The sequence below is a fragment of the Manis javanica genome, chromosome 7 (assembly GCF_040802235.1).
Source record: "Manis javanica isolate MJ-LG chromosome 7, MJ_LKY, whole genome shotgun sequence".
NCBI lineage: Eukaryota > Metazoa > Chordata > Mammalia > Pholidota > Manidae > Manis > Manis javanica.
In genome coordinates this window covers 38,525,700-38,546,315 of record NC_133162.1, presented here as the reverse complement: position 1 = coordinate 38,546,315, position 20,616 = coordinate 38,525,700, and the positions used below count along the sequence as shown (strand labels likewise).

Below are 20,616 nucleotides of genomic sequence, written 5' to 3'. Positions count from 1 at the left end.
GGAACCAATGCAAAGTGATGAGTAAGGAAGCCAAGTTTGGCGGAACTGGGACAGAAACGTGTCGCCGCTGGTGCTGGAAAACAGCTGCAGTTCTACTGGGTTAACTCCCTTATGCCCAGCTTCACAGCATGCTAAGGGCATTACCTCATTGTATTTCTCATAACCTGTCTCAGTTAAGGTCTTTGAGGATAAACAGAAAAATAAACAAGTAAATATAATAAATAAATAAAAAATAAAAATAAAAATAAAAATAAAAATAAAAAAAATAAATAAATAAAAAAAAAACTAAACCACAGTTCTAATTTGTTAGCTTAAAAAAAATCCGGAAAAAAAACCAAAGGCACTCAGCTTAGGCCTACTCTTGATTTTCAACTTATTAAAAATCTCAGAGTCTTTCACCTTTCACACCTCAAGATATGAAAGGGAAAAGTGAAGAGCTTCCGTAACTGAAATGTTTCTAGTTTTCCCTTTACTGTTTCAATTTTGGATATACTGCAAGGGATCCACTCCTGCTGATTCTGTGCTGTATCTGAATCACCCATCGGTACACAAAGGAAACCATTTACTGATTTCTGTTTCCCTTTGCTTTTGTTCATAACCATGATTATAAACAGGAAGGAGCTGTTTGTGCAGGTCAATGAAATTAAAGAAACAAAAACCAAACAAACTGAGAAACCGTAAGAGGATATCATGGTAACAGCTCCCTGGAAGAAAAAGGAAGTCTGACTCATTAGATTTCTGCTCTATACTAAATTAAGAGAAGGGGTAATTTAAAATAATGGTATTAAAATGCCATCACTACTAATATGAATTACTGGGATTCAGAATGACTGAGGAAAGTTGGTCCACAGGGTAAGAAAGTGGGTTGTAGGGGGTTGATAAGGACAGGGTTTAAAAAAAAACCCAGTTTTCTAACTAATGCATTTTCTTCCAGCAGGGCAACACTTGGATGAAAGAAACAAATCAAGAAAAACATGAGATAAACTCTTCATGTTGGCTGGTGAGATTTTGCCTAGGCCAGTCTTGAATTTTATAACAAAGAAACACTCTTACAAACCCCCCAGCCCTGGCTGGCACAGTTCAGCTGCTGCACCTGGCCAGCAGTCTCCTGTGACAGCCAAGCTGGGCTGTACCCGCCACCAGCGCAGCTCACCTGCAGGAAGCTGTCCTGGCAGCAGAGGAACTCGTTCTTCTTCATGATGGACTCAGCCGTCAGGATCAGCTCGTTCTTACTGAGAGCAGGCTCGCTCTGACACGGGAAGACTGCCTCAAGGATGAAAAGGAGATAGTGTAATGTGTAGGGGCAGCGAGAGGAGGGGCAGAAGTAAATGAAAGGATTTACAAGAGACAATGACCCTACTCAGAGTGAGCTTCAGCAACCTGTGAAGTTTTTGTTCTTTCAAAGTCAATTTTAGACTCTGTCTTAACATGAAGGAGAAAACAGGATAAGCTGATACCCCATTTTACACAAAGACTTCTCTGCTAGTGAGTGAGTATTGAACCATTACTCTCCAACCTTTGCCCTACCCCAGATATGCATTTAAAATATAAACTGTTGCTTTAAAAAACCTTAAACATCTCAAGAGTGAAAATACTCCCCAACTCCCAAGCTCATGGATGTCCCCAAAGTTTTAGTGGCTGCATGTTACCCTGATGTGTGGATGGACCTTTATATACTTGACCTTCTACTGATGGTTTGCCTCTGCTATAAATGATGGAAAAACATGCTTGGCACTTTTTAATATCATTTTTGTAGAGTGAATTCCTATAAGTGGAACTGCTGGGTCAAGATACCTACTCACCTTTAAACTCAGATCAATACTGTAGAACTACCTTCCAAAATGATTTGTTCTAAATTATATCCCCAGTTAAGTATGTGAAATGTGCCTGCTTCATAACATCCAGGATTTTTAATACTGGCCTCTAATAACACTTTACTAGACAGAGAGACACCAAAGCCCTCTTCTATTGGCATTTGCCTGAACGAATACTAGACTGAAATTGAAGAGTGTTTTCCCTTCAATACTTGGGAAAATAATGTGCAGTGACACAAAAAGAAAAATACTAACCCAGTGGTTGGGTAGAGGTAACTGAAACATTAACTGTGTGTGATATGCCAAAGGGTACCTACATTCTAAAGAAAAGCCTCGAAAATACTCTAACCTCAGATATAATGCTAAATCTTACTTTGATGTTGTCCAGAACCCTTTTAAACTCCAAAGGTTCATCTTTTCCCTCCATAGCTGCAGGATCCAAGCCATCTCCCCCATAAATGAACTGGATAATATCACCTGTAGAGCTTCGGACTGTCAAGTCATATTGTGAACAAAGATCTTCAAGGGACTTCACAAGCCTTCTCTAAAAGAAAAGGAGAGGAAACAAAAGCTCAGCTATTTTGAGAAGGCTAGTCACATGTGCACAGATGAGATCTGCAACTCTTAAGTTTCAAGGTCACTAGCACTTAAATCATATAAAAACATTGTATTGGCAGTCCCTTAAAGAGTCCCCAACCCCAAGAACAAGCCCAAGAGTGCCTCTCTAGCCTGTGCAGTGGGATTTAGAATATGCTCCAACCTCTAGTACTTCAGTGTGTTTTAGAATATATGCAATTTAAACCCATTGCCCCCAAAGGACTCTGCGATCACTAACTGTTTTCCGGGGCTGCTTTGTCTTCCTGCTCCCTCTCCCAAAGGTATAAATTAATGCAATAGCTTTGTATTTCTAAGCATAACTTAATCCAGGACTCCTGTGGACTTCAATATGAATTACAGAGGATCACGTGCAGGCCCTCTTCTGGGACACAAGGGAAAACAAGAGAACAGGAACGGCACTGTGTGTGAACCAGCAGGCAGCAGCTGTTTCTCACATTAGTTTATGGAGAACCTTCTATCGCAGAACACTACAGCCAGCAATGTAGTGGTGGCTCAATAACTACAGAGAAAGCAAGCTTCCTCTGGGCAACTTCAAAACAAAATTCCCTCATGCCAGAACTCATTTGTTCTAGGTTAACACACTGCTCTGGGAAAGTCATATACTCTCTACTTCAAAAGGTAGAGGGGGAAGAAAGAAGACATTCTAGCAGGAGTGGTACAAGCATTTCAGTCTGTTGGGTTTTTGATGAAAGCAGCACACTCCAAAACTAAAAGGCAATTTCCCGTCAAAGGATGATTGAAAGGGAGGTATCAGTGATGACACTGGAGGTATAGAAGAGGTTACGGAAATAGGTATCTACTGACTCAAGTTCATTCTTACCCTCATCAACCCTGTCTGTTCTGGCCCAATCACTCACATCTTTGATTGGTCAGTCCTGGCTCCCAGCGTACAAAGGGCCATACAAAAAGCCATAGCAAGTTCAGGGCCAAAAAATAAAGTGTTAACTTTATAAGTACATAAAAACATGGAAAAAATTTCAAAAAACATAGATTATGGAATATAGAGTAGAGATGAAAATTAGAGACTGAAAAGAAGTCCTTCCCTTGTGGTCTTATGAAAGAACAAAGTAGGGGTGGTTTTTCACTCCTCTGCCATTAGTGGTACTTTGGTGGCAGTCTGGGAAGCAGAGCAAGGGACACCTTCTAGTTCAGCCCTGTCCTCTTGAGCCTATTATCCCAGAACTGTACATACAATGGAGAAAGAGCAATCCCTCCCAGTGTCCAAACGCCCCTGTGGGCACTAGAATAGGTTCTTGGAGTTAATTAGGATGATACTGGTTATGAGTTACATGAATAGCTGCAAAGTGAGAAGTGGAGTCCTCTAAATAATCAGGAGGTAGGCACTGTCATTCCATCTTCAGGTATGAGGAAACAGAGGCTCAGCAATGTTCAATGATGTGTCCCAGAAAGCACTGCCAGTCCATGTTCTCCTATAATACCATGAGCTTTGGTACATGTGGTTCTGACTTGTTGTCTTGATTGAGGTACACAGGACAGTTTGGAACATATACCTTTTTAAGTTGTTTATTTCTAGGGCACCTGCATTTCTCATTTTTTCCTTTTAAATACCAAGACCAAATACATTATAGTTCATGTATAAAATATGCAAACATTTAGCAGCCAAACTCTGCAGTGCCCTGTCTTGCTCCACTGCTTATGGCCTACATTTCTTCAAGTTACCTGCATATATCCTGTTTCAGCTGTCTTTACAGCTGTGTCGACTAGACCTTCCCGGCCAGCCATTGTGTGGAAGAAAAACTCGGTTGGTGTCAAACCGGAATAAAAGCTATTAGCCACAAAGCCTTTGGCAGCTGGGAGCTAAAGAGAGGTATGGAAAACGAAAAATCAAACAAGAAAACTTCAAGGTCCACAATTCCAAAACCCATTCAAATCAGAAAATGCCCCACCTTTAGACTGTAAATACCTGGCCAATGCACTCTCATGAAGTGGCAGGCTTTCTATGCCCATTCTTTTATTTTTTTTAATTTTGGTATCATTAATCTACAATTACATGAAGGACATTATGTTTACTAGGCTCCCCCCTTCACCAAGTCCCCCCCACATACCCCTTCACAGTCACTGTTCTATGTTCATTCTTAAAGGAGAAATAATTTGGCACAAACCATCTTTACTAGAGACAAGGAGGGGGAAGTCTGAGCCAGGGCTGTAGTTGGTGTTAGTGGCAAGCAAGAGGTGCAGGTGAGGGAAACTGAAGCTTGGCCTATTATCCTTAGTACAGGCAAGAAGTTAAGGACCTCAGAGGGCACCCTGCTGATGGCAACAGCTTGCCCATTCCATGGGAAATGACTCCTTCAGGACATTCTTCCTGTGGGTCAGGCCTGCCCAGTTATAGACCTTATAAACTTATAAACATTCATAACCATTTGTTGCTAATGTTCTTGGGTTTCATTTTAGGGCATTGAAAATGTTCTAAAATTAGAGTGGTGATGGTCACATAACTGAGTCACTCAACTCTACACTTTAAATGGATGGATATTATGATGGATATTATGAATGTGTCTCAATAAAACTTTTAAGAAAAACACAAATATATAAACACCATGTGAAACAGCCAAATGGTCTTTATCTGGATAGGTCTGTGTTCCTTCGAGGACAGTCTAGATGGGAAGGCCAACCTCTTGCTTCCCTTGTTAAACCCTTGTTTAAGCAGCAGCTGGTGTACACATAGGCATTTCTAGGCAAGCACAGCTCTCCTGCAGTTGAGCACTGGTTCAGGGACTGAGAAGTCTGGACTACCCTGGCCTTTCCTTAGTCAGGCTACTCAGAACTCTGAGCTGAGAGTTGGTACACAGGGAGGCACCACTCCAGTGACTACCTGGCTGCTGGGCCTCTAGTGAATTCTGAGCTCAGGCAGAAAACCTGAATTGTTCCTGGGGCTATCTGTTACAGAGAATATCTACTCTCAGTACAGTAGTCCTATCTCCCCAGGAGGGGCTGGACAGAAACCCTGTAGCTCCACAGGGCAGGAGCAGCTGGGGCATATATCTATGCTTTAATGGGAGTAACAACTGACTCCAAATCCAGAATTTACTGAGCATCAAATCTACTCTAAGTTCCTCAACTATAGATAAAACAGTTGTCTACCTCTGAATCCCAGAAAAATCCCAGCATAGACTTTCTTTTTCTCCTTCCCAGCTTACACTAGTGCCCAGTCCACAAAGGTCAATGGAACCCAGAAGTCATTTAAAAACTGACTTTGAGAATTCCAGAGAGAATCTGTAATTTTCTGGTCATTTTAGTGTGTTTCGTACTATCACTATTTAAAAATCCTTATAATTTTATGTAAATGCCCCCAAAACAAGCATACAGATTGAACTCATATATGAGTGAACTATACATTTTGATCACTTAGGGTAAACTGGATGGGAACCTGAAATCCTCCCCCTTGGAGACAAAATATACAAGAGGGCATTGGTCCAAGTTTTATGGCTGCGAGTTTAACAAGGCTCCTTCTACATGACTCAGTCTGGGTGGAAGAGGGAATACCCCTGAGCAGCAGCCCCACTTTTATGCCACCTCCAGGAGTTGCTTAGTTGGCAGCCACAGAGCTTCAATTACTCTCTTCTGCACTGCTGCTGGTCATCCTTTAGATATTCGCCTGAGCCACTACTGCTTACCTTTGAGTGTTTTTCAAAGTGAGGCAAGGACCTGTTTTCAAAGCCATCTGGCACTCGAGAGCCACTGATGGCTTGCTGTCCCACACAGGCAATCATCTGTGATATGTTAATGAAGGAACCTAGGGAAACAGGTCAAGAATGTAACATTCATTTGCCTAAATAACCTTAATTCAAGTGCAAGCAGATCTGTGGGATAAAAGAGGAACAAAACTAGCAGAGCCCATTATGCCGTGGTAAAGGCACAGAGACTCCGGTAAAGGACAGAGTTGAAAATATCATGGGGTAGAGCTGTCAGTAACCCAAGAAAGGCAGAGTGAGGTTCAGAGGGGCTCAGGAGCACATGAGCACTTCAGAGTCAGAGGAAAGACTTCCAGGTGAGTCTGCAAGACAGCAGCAAATAGGCTGGACTTTCAGAGGACATTAAGATTTGGACATAAAAAGGGTGGAGGGAGGTATTCCAAGTGAGTAGAGCAGTGGGAAGCAAAGACAGGAATGAAAAAGGTATGTACCAGGAGCAGGAAACAGAATACTGGGGTGGAAGTCGGCAAAGTTAGAGATTAGACTTTACTCTGTTAAAATCATTTATAGAAAGAGGAGAAGCACGGAAGTATGAAATGTGAGTGCAGTATCATGAAACCTAATGCTCTTAGGTCTTCGGTAACTTTGAAATTAGAGTGTTTGGCCACATCACTAAAGATATGCCCTTGTAAACGAAAGGTCTGAAGTCATGACTCTCTTAGTCTCTGGAACAAAACCAGCCAGCCCACAGGGAGACCAGAGTGACAGAGGTGGCCGGAGAGCAGGACACTCACCTTTAGAGCCACACAGAGCCATGGTGAGGGGGCTGTTGCTCTTATCCAGCTCTCGGAGGCAGGCAGTGCCAGCGTGATCGCGGATCACAGACAGCTCCTTGAGGATCAAAGCCTAGTGGAAGAAAGGGACACGTGTGGTGGAGTCTTCCTCACTGGCTCTGCTGACTGCAAATGCTCAGGCTGACATTTTATGAAATTTGAAAAAAACATAAGATATCAGATTTCCAATAGATAAACGTTTTAGAGCCTTAGAGGACCATGATGCCCTATCTGTAAAGACCCACATATTCCACAAGGTTCTAAAATCAGTGTGTTAAGGTTGAAATGGTTAGTAATAAAAATCCTTTAAACAGCCCATAAACTAGAATGTACAGCACTCTGTGTATAACAATACACCTGTATAAGTATTATTGGGTATACACACACATATGCCTAAATAAATATATGAAATATATGACTTATAGTATGTAGTGAAAGAGAATTGCCTGTACTATTTATAAAATCTGTCTTTTATACATTATCTTGCGAAGCACACATTTGAATTTCCCCAAGTAATGTATGTGATGAGGTGACTCTACAGAACATTCTAGTTCATGAGCTCATCTACAAGTTTTCATTCCCCAACAGACAACTTAGGATGCTCACATCAGTTAGGAGTCATGGTCCCACTAAAAATGGCTGCTGAGGCCTCAAGTGATTTTCTAGGTAGGCACCAGGGAGAAACAACAAATCCGTCTCTTTTGTTAAGACTCAGTGAAATTAAGAACGAGCTAATGGTGAATACTTCACACAGCTTGGCTTTCTCCCTGCTTCAAAGATTCATTTCATCAGAAAATTTCTTACTGTTTACCCTTTCTCCCACACTTAAGTTAAAGCTCTGAGACATGGGCTCCAGTGGGAGCAGAAGAGAGCCAGGCAAAATCCTGTGTGGTCAGACAGCTGACCTGGGCTGCTTCGGAGAGAATGTAGGACGACGCTTGCTGGTGAAGTTCTGAGCTAACCTAGCCTCAAATGTTAAGGGTGGCAGTCTACTGGTATGTAACTCTCAGACATGAATTTTCCCTCTGCATCCAAGTACCTTTCAAAGATCATTCATTCAAAGAGCTATGGTGCCAGTCCCTATTCAAAGGATGCTGCAAATAGGGAAGACGTACTTTTTTAAAGAAGGGGCCTAAGTGTGACGCTGGGCCAGGAGCAGCCCTCTGTGGCTAAAAGAACAGATGGCCATGCTCTCACCACCCACAGCACAGAAGCTGGAAGGGATGGAAAGGATCTGACTGAAAGCCCTCTCCTCATTAAGCAAATGAGAAGACTCACAAGCAGCACAGGGCTGACAAGGGCTAAAGCAACTGCCTTTACCTCCCACTCCTCTCTGCTGCCTTTTCTTCATGCCTAACAGCACAACCCTACGAGAATGACCCAAACAGCCAGACTCACCTCCAGAGTCTCTTCTGCAGTGCAACCAGGCTGCTGCTGCAGCTTGCCTGTGTTTAGGGCTTCGATGTACTCATCACATTTTTTGTAGCCAGCATTCAGCAACTCGTACTTGGCCTTTAGCAGCCCTTGGCCAGGTGTGACATCACCAATCCCAATTGAGAATCCACGGTTTGCTGTAGAATAGTTGGCAGGTAAAGCAGAAAGAGAGAGCCATAGATATTAGTCGACCTACTACATGGAAACAAGTTTACATGTTCAGAGAGTCTGTCACAATTCAATTAAATAAGATTTTACTGTGTCACTTCCTAGGGAGTTATACAAAAATGACTAAGACTCATTGAGATCTGTCAGAGGCCTTACAACAATAGAAGGGAGCAACTAATGTCCCCAGCTAATTGTAACAGAAAGCACACTGGCATTAAACACTGAAGAGTAGCCTTCAAAAGCAAGTGATGGAAAGTGAGCCATCTGACTTCTTGTTCTAAGATGGCATCTTAAAGACCTTTCTTCTCTCCACCTCTCTCTTCAGAAATCATTCTAAAACACAGAGAATAAGAAACAAACGTAAACCCCCTTTGAGGGAACTATGCCCCATCAATGATCCTAACACTAATAAATGTAGAGAACAGGAGGATGGGAGGTGCTTGGCACTTAGTAGGGTGGGGAAGGCGATGCCTAAAAGTGACTGTGGAAATGAGCACCAAGGAGCCTGGGATGGCCCAAAGATGGCTCAAACTAGATCACTAGCTTCTGCAGATGCTGGAGATGATGGAAGTACAGGAAACAGGGAAAGCTGGTGAAAAGTCTTAGAGTCAGAGGAATGAGCCCCTGTGCCCTTACCTCTGTGGGAGACAGGAGTTTACTCCAAAATAAATGGAATTAAGAGAGGCTCTAGACTGGGGGATACTAGGTATAAGCAGATAGGGATGACTGGAAACCAGGGCACTGAGGGGAAGTCTGTATATTCCATGGCTGAGATTCCTCAGTCCCTTTCCCTGCCCAGCTTTCCAAATCCCGGCAGCCAGGTCCCAGTCTTTGAGTGGGAGACCGAGATTAGAAGATATGCTTTTGGAGAAACCAAGCCTCCCTAGAGCAAAGCATTATACTGACAGGAGTATTTGATAGTTCCTCAATTAAAAAGCTGGCTGACTTCCAGTTCAGTCATAGAACTGAGCGATCCATCAACCAATAAGCCCCACTTCCAGTAAGTATTTTAGTGCCTCACTCCTAAAATATGAATGGATTGCCAGAGACTGCCAGACATTTGAGGAAGTTTTCAACATAAAAGACAGGACAACAAGTGCACAGAAAAATGAAACTATCAGGAAAGAATAAACTCATAAAATAACACTATGGAAAATATTCTCTGTAAACATTATCTGGGGATCAAGGACAAAAAAGTCTTAAGAAAAAAAAAAGAACTACCTTCAAATAAAGAACAATGAAAAATATGGTTGGAAATCAAATATATGACAGTAAAAATTAAAAATCAGTAAAAGGATACACTTTAAAAGATAAAGTGAATCCAGAAATAGAGAAATGGAAAACAGGGAAAGAAGACAAGAAACCAGAGAATCAGTCCAGGAGCTCTACTATACAATTAATAGAAATTCCAAAAAGAGAGAGTGGAGAAAGTTAAGGAGTGGAAACGATCAAAAAATAATAGTAAATAAGAAAATTTCCATGACTGAAGGACACATAGTCGCAGATTAAGAGTTTATAGAATGCCCAGCACAGCAAAATGAATGAAAAAGACCCATACCAAGGGTGTACCATTGTGAGCTCTTAGCACTTAATAAAACAAAGAAAGGATTGTCAAAGCTCCCAGAATGAAGAGAGAATTCAAATATAAAAATTTTGGAATAAGAATAGAAATACACCTTAATAGCAAGTCTGAAGGCTAGAACAGAGTATAGCAATACCTTCAACATTCTGAGGGATAATAATTTTCAATCTAGAATTCTATACCTAGGCAAAGAATCAATCAAGTACAAAAGGTGAATAAAGATGTTTTCACAGTAATGCAAAAATCTCTTGACCCATAGCATGCTCAAAGCCTGTGCACACAAAAGAAATGGAACAGTGCACAGATAGTAGGAAAACACTGAGTAACCTGGTAGGGCTGAATCATGGAAGGCCCACAGGGCTACAGTAGGTGTACAGGTACCATGGAAGCATTCCATGAAGGGCCCTATAGAATGACCCCATCCGATATGCAGTAGAGAGCTACTGTAGATTTTGAGACTGAATCGGTATCAGGTTAATTTCATTAAGGAAAGTGAAATGATTTAGCCTGGAATAAGTCTCCTTTTCTCTGTGTGTATGTGTGTGGTTGGGGGGGATGAAATGACAGTAAAGCCCCAACAATTACAGCAATAAAATGAGGACGCTGAAACACTTACAGAGGTAGACAGGAGCTAGCCTTGCAAGCCGTGACATTGCATCGGCAGCTTCATTCTGCCCCCAGTCTCGCAGCAAAATGTAAAAAATATTGTTTTTGGATCCTGATCCCAGTGTTCCTTTGTCCATGCTGCCACTCATCAAATTGCTGTTCTGGATAGTAACATCTGAAAGGATAACAATACGCATTGTTACAGAAAGGATACGCATTTAAACAGACAATTAATTTAGTATTTATTAATTGGCTTCATTCCAAAATGAATTTGAGGTGTCTGAGAAATTACATTTCTTGGTTGAAAGTTAAAGCAACGCAAATAGAAACTCTCTTTAACTATTTTTTTTTTTGAAGGGAAAAAAAGAAATCTAGGGACTTTTAGAAAACATGGAAGATGCAGTTAAGTTTCCTTATAGTCCTAATTCTAAAGTGTATTATTAAATCCGCATTCTCCACATCATGAACTATAGATGACAATATCAAGTACTTGTCATTTATGTGAGAGGGTTATTTTGAGCATCAGATGGAAATCGTACAGCCAAGTGTTTTGTACAGCACTCTGCTATTCACCCATAATATTGACAACTAACATGGGCACCATCATGATTAGCCTATATAACAACAAAATGAAATTTCTATCTAGAAAGGAATAAAATACAATCTAAAACAAGAAGCCAAAATGTTGAAAAGATCAGAGAGCATATTTTCAAAGGAATGGTTATAATACTGAAGAAAACCAGTGCCCTTCAAGACATTTACTCTTCATGACAAGACAGTAGATATCCCAACCATCAGAGAGGCTCTGCCTTTCAGAGTCCTGGGGGTCCATTTCTTGTCATCAGGCCTTGATAGGAAAGCCCATTCCAAACCAGTGCCACTTGAAGTAACATGATGGGGAACTGCTCTTTTGCAGTCTAGGATGAACTATGGAGCTCATGCCCAAGAGTAAATGCTAGCTGAATGGCATTGTTCTGTGGACCACAGTTTGGGTTGAACTAGTCTGATTCTAGATGGCTTTAAACGAGGCATTTAAATCTTCTCAGTTGTACCTGATCTTCATGTTATTAAAAAACCTGTTGACCAGCAGCAGAATCACAGAACCCAAGAATGGACTAACAGTTACCAAAGGGAAAGGGACTGGGGAGGATGGGTGGGAAGGGAGGGATAAGGGCGGGGAAAAAGAAAGGGGGCATTACGATTAGCATGTATAGTGTGTGTGGGGCACGGGGAGGGCTGTGCCACACAGAGAAGACAAGTAGTGATTTTACAGCATCTTACTACACTGATGGACAATGACTGTGAAGGGGTATGTGGGGGGGACTTGGTGAAGGGGGGAGCCTAATAAATATAATGTCCTTCATGTAATTGTAGATTAATTATACCAAAAAAAAAAACCTGTTGACCAGGTGAGGCAGGTAAAAAAAAGTCTTTCAGTTACACTTTTTAGTCACACTTTTAGACAATGGACACATTTTGGACATAAAACAATAAATTATATGGCTTAAATAATGAGATCCTTGTTGATTACAAAAAAAAAGGACAGAATAAAAGAAACTGCCTTTTATTATAACTGACAGAAACTAGTCACTTAAGACAGAACACATTTGGAGAATATTCTAATCACTGGGTCATGTATCTAGATGATCTCAAACTTTTAGAAATCACACCTGAGAAGAGAAACCACAGCTACATTTCCCTGAAGAATAAACTTCCTGGTAAGCCCTTAGTGGAACATTGGATTTGCTTGTTAAGTGGAGGTGGTCATTGGCCACCTGCTTTTCTGCACCCTCTCCCCCTCCCCACCCCGCTGCACCACCCCGAACTGCTTTAACTCACAGGAGTCATTGACACAGAGATCTTCTCCTTTGCCACAGTACTGCTTGCCCTTGGTTCGGAGGTTGGCCCTCACTGGGTTGTCATCACTAGGTCTGAGGATGACACTGAAGATCTGCTTTCCCGTCCACAGGGTGACAGGCTGAAGGACGAGAGGAAGCCAGAGCATCAGCTGGCTGAGCCTGTTCTCCCCATCACCCTTCATCAAGTAAGACTGTAGTTCACGTGCAAACTCAGCAGCAGCACAGTACATTAAGCCCACATGTGTGTACACACCTTGTTCCTGCACAAACCTTTAATATGGTGGGTGGTGGGAGGCGAACTTTAATTTTCTCATCCTTGCCAACCAATATGGAAGCAATGATTTGGCAAGCCTTGGCTCGGTCAAAGAAAGTGTCCTTAAGAGTGAGGAGATAGGCACCTAAGAATGTTAAAACACAACGCAAAGAAAAGCAATGAAATTGTGAGAAATATCACAAGGTTTCGGTTTTAAAATGGACTATAACTAAGTTAAACATACAGCTGTTTTATCGGCTTTCTCCTCTAACTAGAATCTAAGCTCCACAAGTAAAGGTACTTCATTTTCCTCACTGTCCCATCTCTGGCACTTAGAAAAATGAGAAAAATGTCTAGTGTATGGTAGGAACTCAATAAATTATTGATATAATGAATAACCAACTAATACAAAATCTCTCAAGTGGGTTCACAATCAAACTTAGTAAACAAACAACAGAATTTAACACTGGCAATTAAATAGCTTTTCAAGTCATCACATAATTCACTGTGAATGAGAATCAAGACCCAGTCTCCTTTCAAGTAAATTTAACAAACTCACCTGTTAGAAAATCCTGAATAGCAGCAATTAGTGGTTCTCCATTCCTTGGGGTTACAAGATTTGCTTTAGTCTGAAGGAAAAATTAACACAATTAAGTTAGCCATCCTTGGATGCACGATGCAGTCCAAAGATCTGCACCACAAAAACTTCAAACTGTCTGGCATTAATAAAGAGCAGAAAAATGAGGCTGAGAAATAGAGGCCAGGGGTCTTAATCCCAGCTTTGTCATTAATCCAGGTTCCTTCATCTGTCAAAGGGAGAGGAAAAAAATGTCAGCAAGACTGATTATTTTCTCTGGACCACTTAAGAAATGAGGATGCGAGGTCAAAAGAATGATCTATGCACCGACTGTGGGAGCACAGAACAAGAATTCGTCATGGTCCCCAGCCTCCACTGGCCACTGAACCATCAACCACCTTCTCTCTCGCTACCCACCAATACCCAGCACAGCACTCACCACAACTGCTACAAACATTGAGGCTTAGAAGAAAACAGGCTAGGTTCTTGTTACCACAGGTATGAGTGTACCATGGGGACTTGGGCACCTGCTGCTCCTCTGCCTGGATTGTTTGCTGACAGTTACCTTGCTTACATTATCACCGCTTCTAGAACTCAGCTCCAGTATTACCTTTCTAGTGGCCCTCCTAAACTATCCTAGAGAAAACAGGACCCTTCTCATTCTCTTTTTTTCTTACCCTGCTTTATTCATTTCTTCCTAGCACTTATCACCACCTGACATATTTTATATTTGTTTATTCTTCATCTCTCTTCACTCAAATAGGATGACAGCAAGAACTGTGACTTTTGTATTCACTGCTAGAAGAGTGTTTCACACACAGCAGGTGCTCAGTAAGTATCAACTAAACCATTTTAAAAGGTTGTTGAGTCTGAAGAAATAACTCAAAAGAAGAAAGACTCCGAATGCCCAAAGATGGCCCTTGCAGGATTAGTCCTTGCTGTAAAACAAGGAAAATACTATGCAATTCTCAACAACAGAGTGTAGACGAATCAGGGTGTGTTAGCTTGGTGACATACTGCAAGGCCATTATAATCAATAATTATGAAGGCTCTACAACAAATAGGGTATTTACATATATTAAGTAGAAAAAACGTATTATAAACCATGACTACAACCATGCTACAATGTCTGAATAAATAAGAAGCAATGTTTTAAATAACTGAAGGCCATAGTCTGTTTTAGCCCCATGAATTTCTTAGAATTAAGTAAGTACACAAAATACATGATACATTAAATACTTTATCAGAAAAGGTATGTCAACTTCAGGCATGAAGATCCCAGGTGAGGGCCACGAACGCAGCCCCTCCTTCCTGTCCCCACCAAATCCTATGGAGTTCAACAGATTTGCTTGTAGAACTTAATTATGTTTACTTTAGACTCAACCCTAACACTTTAAACCAGAACAGATTAAAAGTACTGTATCAGAAGGGTAAAAACTGTCTTTGGAGGTAAGAACTCTTAGAGCCACAAGACATATCAGTTCATAATACGGACAATCAGAGTGCTGGAAAAAAGAAAAACCCAAGCTCTAAAAACTCAATGGGTTGGGACCACTAGATTTAGGAGGGAAGAGCCCCACAAAACAAGTCCCGTGTACCACTGTGTTATGGCTGGGTTCAGGAGTGAGCAACTATTAGAGCTCAACTGTAAGCTCCTTAAGAGCACGTATCTGCTTTACTCATCACTGACCTCCCGCAGCATCTAATGGGCTCACCTTAACTCTTGTAAAATAAGACAGTGATAAGAGTCATTACAAAATGATTATGTATAGTGTGCCGCTTAGAAGACAAAGCATATAATATACTTTAGAAAGGTTTCCATTCAGAATGTCCAATAAAATATACTGGTGTTTAATGAATCTTTCAAAGAAAATCTACTTATACAGAACATGTTTTCCCATGATACTCAACAGTCATAGTATTGCTATATCCTTGTCTTACCTTTTCATTAACTGGTGCTCATATATATATTTTCCCTTAGGAACCCACATTACAGGTCAGAAGATACCTACTCCATTCAGCTCCCCACCTGTTACAGACACAGCTCACTTACATAGTATAGGGTGTTCTCAAACAAGTCATCAACCCCTTCCCCTCCTACTAAGGAGCTGTTACACAGAAGTGAGGCTGTACACCCTACATACCCCCATCAGAACAAGGGCCTCTGCTTTAGCTTCTTCTGTTTGAGGAAGATGAAGGTTCATTTCATCGCCATCAAAATCCGCATTGTAGGGTGTACAGACACACTCATTAAATCTAAAGGTCCGGTGGGGCTTGACCCTGGCCTGTGGAACACAAAACAAAACAGAAGAACTTTGAGTTATTTATCCAAAGCCTTCTTAGTTTAAAAACAATAAAAAATGGCTTCCTAGAGAACTGGACACTTTTACATAAGGAAATACATTTCTAGTACATTCTGTCACGTGATAGATGTCACTTGTGGACTCATTCATATAACTTTATTAGATCAAAACAATGAAATGAATTTAATACTATGAGGTAAACACCAACATAGGAAGGTGTCACATGAAGAGGCTTCCACTGGCCAATGATGTCAAAGGATTAATGGCAAAAGTTGATTAAAACATACTGACTAAATAAAAACCCATGAGTTTACAATGACACTGAAAAAGGGAAAGGCATAACTAATAAACAAACCCAAACCAACCTGGCTGGAAGAAACTGTGTGCCAACTTTTTACTCCCAAACTGACATTAAGGAGAAAGGATTAGGCATTTATGTTGCCTTTCCTTTATGAACTCTATTTCTGGGTATGTGAACAGCCTTAGTTAACAAGGGAAAGTTCTCTATTACAAGAATGCTAGGTATTAAATGTGAAAGGAATGATAAGTTAGAAAATTACCATTTTGCAGGCCCAATGAAATACTACAGGCAATGGTTATAAATGGATGACACCGTTAGAAAAAAGGTTGATAAGGAAACTTTCAAGGAAGGGAGGCACCAGCTGAAGCACCTGAATTCCTAACCTTCTTAGTGGGGCAGCGAGACAGCATGTGTCTCCTGAAACAAAGCAAGAGGAAGCAGCCAGCAGCACTTACACGAGTTATTTTTGCCCACAAGTTGAACCGAATCTGGAAATGCTTTGAGAGCTGACTTCCAGTTTACAGAAAGAATGAAGAAACATTTAATGCTATGCACATACAAACTGAGAACAGGGGACATTCTCAGGACAAATGACCTAGTTTTTTCCAACAATGTCATTGAAATTAGAAGGGGGAGGTCTATTTAGATCAACAGAGACTGAAGACATGCATCAACTAAATGTAAGACGTAGACTCTACATCGTGATTTGAACAAACTACCTGCAAAAAGATTTTCTCTTGGGGAAATTAGAATATGGACAGGGTACTGGACAATATTAAGGAATAACTATTTTGTGAGGTGTGATAATGACACTGGCTATACGTGTTTTACAGAAGTAAACTGATTACATTTGGAAAAAGACACGGCACTGGGTTCATCAAAGGAAAAAGGGAGAGAAAACGGTGGCAAAATCTTGAAAATTACTGAATAGAGAATGGGAATGTGTATGCTCATCACAGTTTTCTTTCTACTTCGGAATATATTTGAAAATTCTCAAGCAAGAAAACTTCTGTTTTAAAACTTGCCAAAGCCAAATGAAAATTTCCAGAAAGGACAAGCTTTTGTTTGCATCCTAAATCCCTATAATCAAAAGTGCCTTTTTGGTATTTTCACCAGTAAATGAAGAGAATGATGTAACATCTTCCTAAACTATCGAAATTCTGAATCTAGAAAAACACTACCTTAAGAGCCTGTTTAAACACCATTAGCAAATGCTCATGGATTTAACAGTTTTGCAGGTAGAAGAATTTATGAATATTGAACAAATTAAAGTTGTATCTCATTTCCATGTTAAATCTCTAGAAAAAAGAGCTACTGCTGTTGCAGCACTAAATCACCAGAAAAATATGGTTTAAGGTCTTAGTTGGAGCACTATTGCAAAGAAAAATCTTTTATGCATTTTAGTTCCTTAATTAATATGCTAAGTTAAATCAAGTTCATTTTCTGCCATATCTACTTTACTGAAGTTTGTGCATACACATGTGTATATACTTTTGTTTCCAAGTGAAATCATGCTAGTCACTTTCATACTGATGTTCAAGTAGTTCCTGTTTAACTGTTGTATATGAATATTACATTATAAATATTAAGAACACTGAAGGGACGCTTGAAATTTAAAAGTTTCACTCAAACTAAAAAGTGAGAAGAAAAATAAAAAGTTATGAAAATTTGAGATTACTGGCAATTTTAATTTTAGATGTCTGGAATTCAGCATTGCACACACAGCAAATTTCCACCCCCAAAAAATAAAAGTAGAAATCTCACACTCACCAGATGCGCCATAATGCTCAACTTGTGCAGCGAGGGCTGCCGATTGAACAGCACCACATCTCCATCTATGAGGTGTCTTTCTACAATGTCCCCGTACTTGAGCTCCTGAGCCATCTTTTCCCTATTTCCGTATTTCAAAAACCTTAACATATAATAACAAACATGATCTGTGAGAACAAAGTTCCCTCATCAAGTTTCTCCCTCTATGGATCAGGATCCAGTCTCTAAAATAATCTTATTTCATTGGATCTAAGATGCTTCTATAATCCAGCAATTAAACTATGACAGATTGATGTAAAACACATCTTAATTTTAGAAATGTCAAGATGTGAAAAGACTATGTCTTAGAATCACAAATACAGTAATAAATCAGCTGCTCCCACAAGGCCCTGTTGATGTTTTAATCTCATGTTTCTCATGAGACAAAGAGGCACTGGTAATCAGTTCATCTCATTGTGAAAAGCCAGAGTTGGCAAAATGAATGCATCCTGGGTTGAGCATACCATGTAAACCCAAGAGCCCAGGTGACACAGAAAACTACCTGATTTCAATCCCAATGTGTGTTGTCTACCTAGATCCAACAACATTGAACGCTAGAGAACAAATGAACACTTTGTGTATATGCAATGAGCTACCAGAGCAAATGACATAGCTAGGCTCTCTGCAATTTAAACAAGTATTTTCCACTTAGTAAGATGTCATAAATCCTGTATTTTGGACTCCATTCTATGGCTGAGTATGGTGACAGTAAACTTGGTCATGATAAGGTAGTTACATCCAACTAGAACGGGAAAGCATTACCTTTTCATCTGTGTATGTCTCTGCTGAATGAAATTGGCTCCAGGGTGAACTTCAGGGCCATTACGGACCAGTTTCCTCAGAAAGCTGATGTTTGCTTTGTTCACCTGCAGGACCATAGTAAAATTACAACGAGATACTGAATTGTGTCTCAGTTTCTACTTCCCTCATGTGAAGGAGAGAAAGAGAGGAACATCTTGCTGCATGGGGTCTCGAGTGTAACAATGGACTGGCACAGGTACCAGTCTGAACTCAGTCACTACTCACTGGGTGACAGGACAAAGTTCTTTACTGGCCTTTGGTTTCCCCATCTCTAAAATGAGTGGCCTCGACTGACCTGAAGGGACTTTCCAGTACATTCTGTTATCCCTAAACCAGGTGACAGTTCCATCTGCAAGGAATTTACCATGTGTTCTAAGGTTTAAAACCTGTGACAGCAGCACCATGGGCCCTGGTCTGCACTGTCACGTCCTGCAGCCTCTTGGATGGGAGTCTCATGGCCACCATCTCAGGGAAGGAAACTCTGCATCATTAGTAACTCAACTGAGGACACTTTACACAAACTTCACCAGAGCATCTATGACTTGGGCTAATTTTGGATCTCAAGGGCAAAGCCAAGCCCGATCAACATCTTTCTGCTCTCAGGCCTTGAAGTTCCTACGCCTCAGTTAAAAAACAAAACAAAACCACTTTACACTCACAATGAGTGTGAACTGAGTGTAAAGTGAGACGGTCTTTCTGGTTCTGCATCAACAGCTTTAAAATATTTAAGTCTTTGATTTAGTGATTCTAAGGTTTTAAAAATAATAATCCATCCCAAGAAAATTAACTATGAATGGTGTTCCTCAGTTAACTTTAAAACATGAAGTATGAATAAACAGAGAGAGACGTTAAAGATGATATCACTTGGAAAAAGAAGTTACAAAACATTATGTTTAATGTATATATACATATGAAGCCAGGCACAATAATGGTTATATTTGTTTTATAATATATGATGATGCATGTATGAAACAAACTGGAAAAATACACATGCTCACACACACCAAACTACAGGTTGGGTGGGTTCCTGGGGACTTTCCACTGTCTGTTGTTTGGAATTTCAAAATATAATGTAAAAGACTGGATTTAAAACAAAGAACCAAGCAACTGAATGGTACTTACCTTCTCAGGAAAAGTTAGAATTTTGGCCACATGAACTGGCACAGCTACCTCATCAATCCGGAGGTTGGGGTCAGGTGAGATGACTGTTCTGCCAGAAAAATCCACTCTCTTTCCTGAGAGATTGCCTCTGAATCGACCTAAATAAATAAAAAGGTGTCACTGGTCCTCAGGGCACATGTGCTGTTCGGGGTAATATGGCCAGAAAGACCAAGTGAAGTCTGTGATCACCAACAGGTAAGATGGACACACACTCCAAGAAAAGGCAGTAGATGACCGTCTCCTGCACATTATTTGGAAATGTACCCTGTTTCCCCTTCAGGCGCTGGACGAAACCCCTGGTCCATTTCTTAGGTGCCATGTTGAGGGGTATGCCTGAGAGCTCGCTGTTAATGTAGAGGGCACACTGCAGCTGTAAGAAATCCCAGTCTTCCATGATCATCTGGGTCTTAGCTCCTGATATCCGATGCTAAAAAAGAGAAGAGAATGAACAGAAACAAGTCTGGTCAATTTTTCTTGATCTGAAGTGTTTGCAAAGATATGCTCCGAAACTTAGGGCCTCGAAATGCCAATAGGAAGCACTGACCTTTTTAATGACATCATTTAGGAAAATGATTTCTGTCAATTTCATTGTCAGATCATCTTCATTGGTGCCTGACTTCAAATCACTCACGACAGAAGGTCTGATACACAACGGGGGCACTAGAAGTCGTGTGAGAATCAAATCGGAGGGCTTTCCAGCTTCTGGGTTCATCAGAAGTAGAGGGACATCTTCAGCTGGGATTTGTTTAAATAAATTCAGAACTACTAAGGGATTCAAGTTTTCCTATGGAAGGGAGGAAAGGAATGGAGATACATGTTCATTTTCTATAGCCTGGGCAAG

The 20,616-nt window shown here is 40.7% G+C and overlaps 1 protein-coding gene across 2 annotated transcripts in view; it reads right to left on the bottom strand.

Moving 5' to 3' along the window:
* The window catches only part of POLR3A (RNA polymerase III subunit A), a 41,129-nt gene that overhangs the window by 11,722 nt on the left and 8,791 nt on the right, over positions 1-20,616 (bottom strand). The window contains exons 6-22 of one of the 2 annotated variants that reach the window (XM_073240744.1): positions 20,320-20,559; positions 20,040-20,202; positions 19,737-19,873; positions 18,576-18,679; positions 17,775-17,916; positions 15,545-15,685; positions 13,383-13,452; positions 12,841-12,968; positions 12,551-12,689; positions 10,722-10,886; positions 8,320-8,492; positions 6,883-6,994; positions 6,071-6,189; positions 4,113-4,250; positions 2,188-2,358; positions 1,154-1,267; positions 145-180 (exon numbers count right to left, since the gene is read on the bottom strand). In XM_073240744.1, coding sequence (XP_073096845.1) covers positions 145-180; positions 1,154-1,267; positions 2,188-2,358; positions 4,113-4,250; positions 6,071-6,189; positions 6,883-6,994; positions 8,320-8,492; positions 10,722-10,886; positions 12,551-12,689; positions 12,841-12,968; positions 13,383-13,452; positions 15,545-15,685; positions 17,775-17,916; positions 18,576-18,679; positions 19,737-19,873; positions 20,040-20,202; positions 20,320-20,559 — 2,292 coding nt within the window. The remainder of the gene's footprint in view (positions 1-144; positions 181-1,153; positions 1,268-2,187; positions 2,359-4,112; positions 4,251-6,070; positions 6,190-6,882; positions 6,995-8,319; positions 8,493-10,721; positions 10,887-12,550; positions 12,690-12,840; positions 12,969-13,382; positions 13,453-15,544; positions 15,686-17,774; positions 17,917-18,575; positions 18,680-19,736; positions 19,874-20,039; positions 20,203-20,319; positions 20,560-20,616) is intronic. The other variant, XM_073240745.1, reaches the window with a different exon arrangement.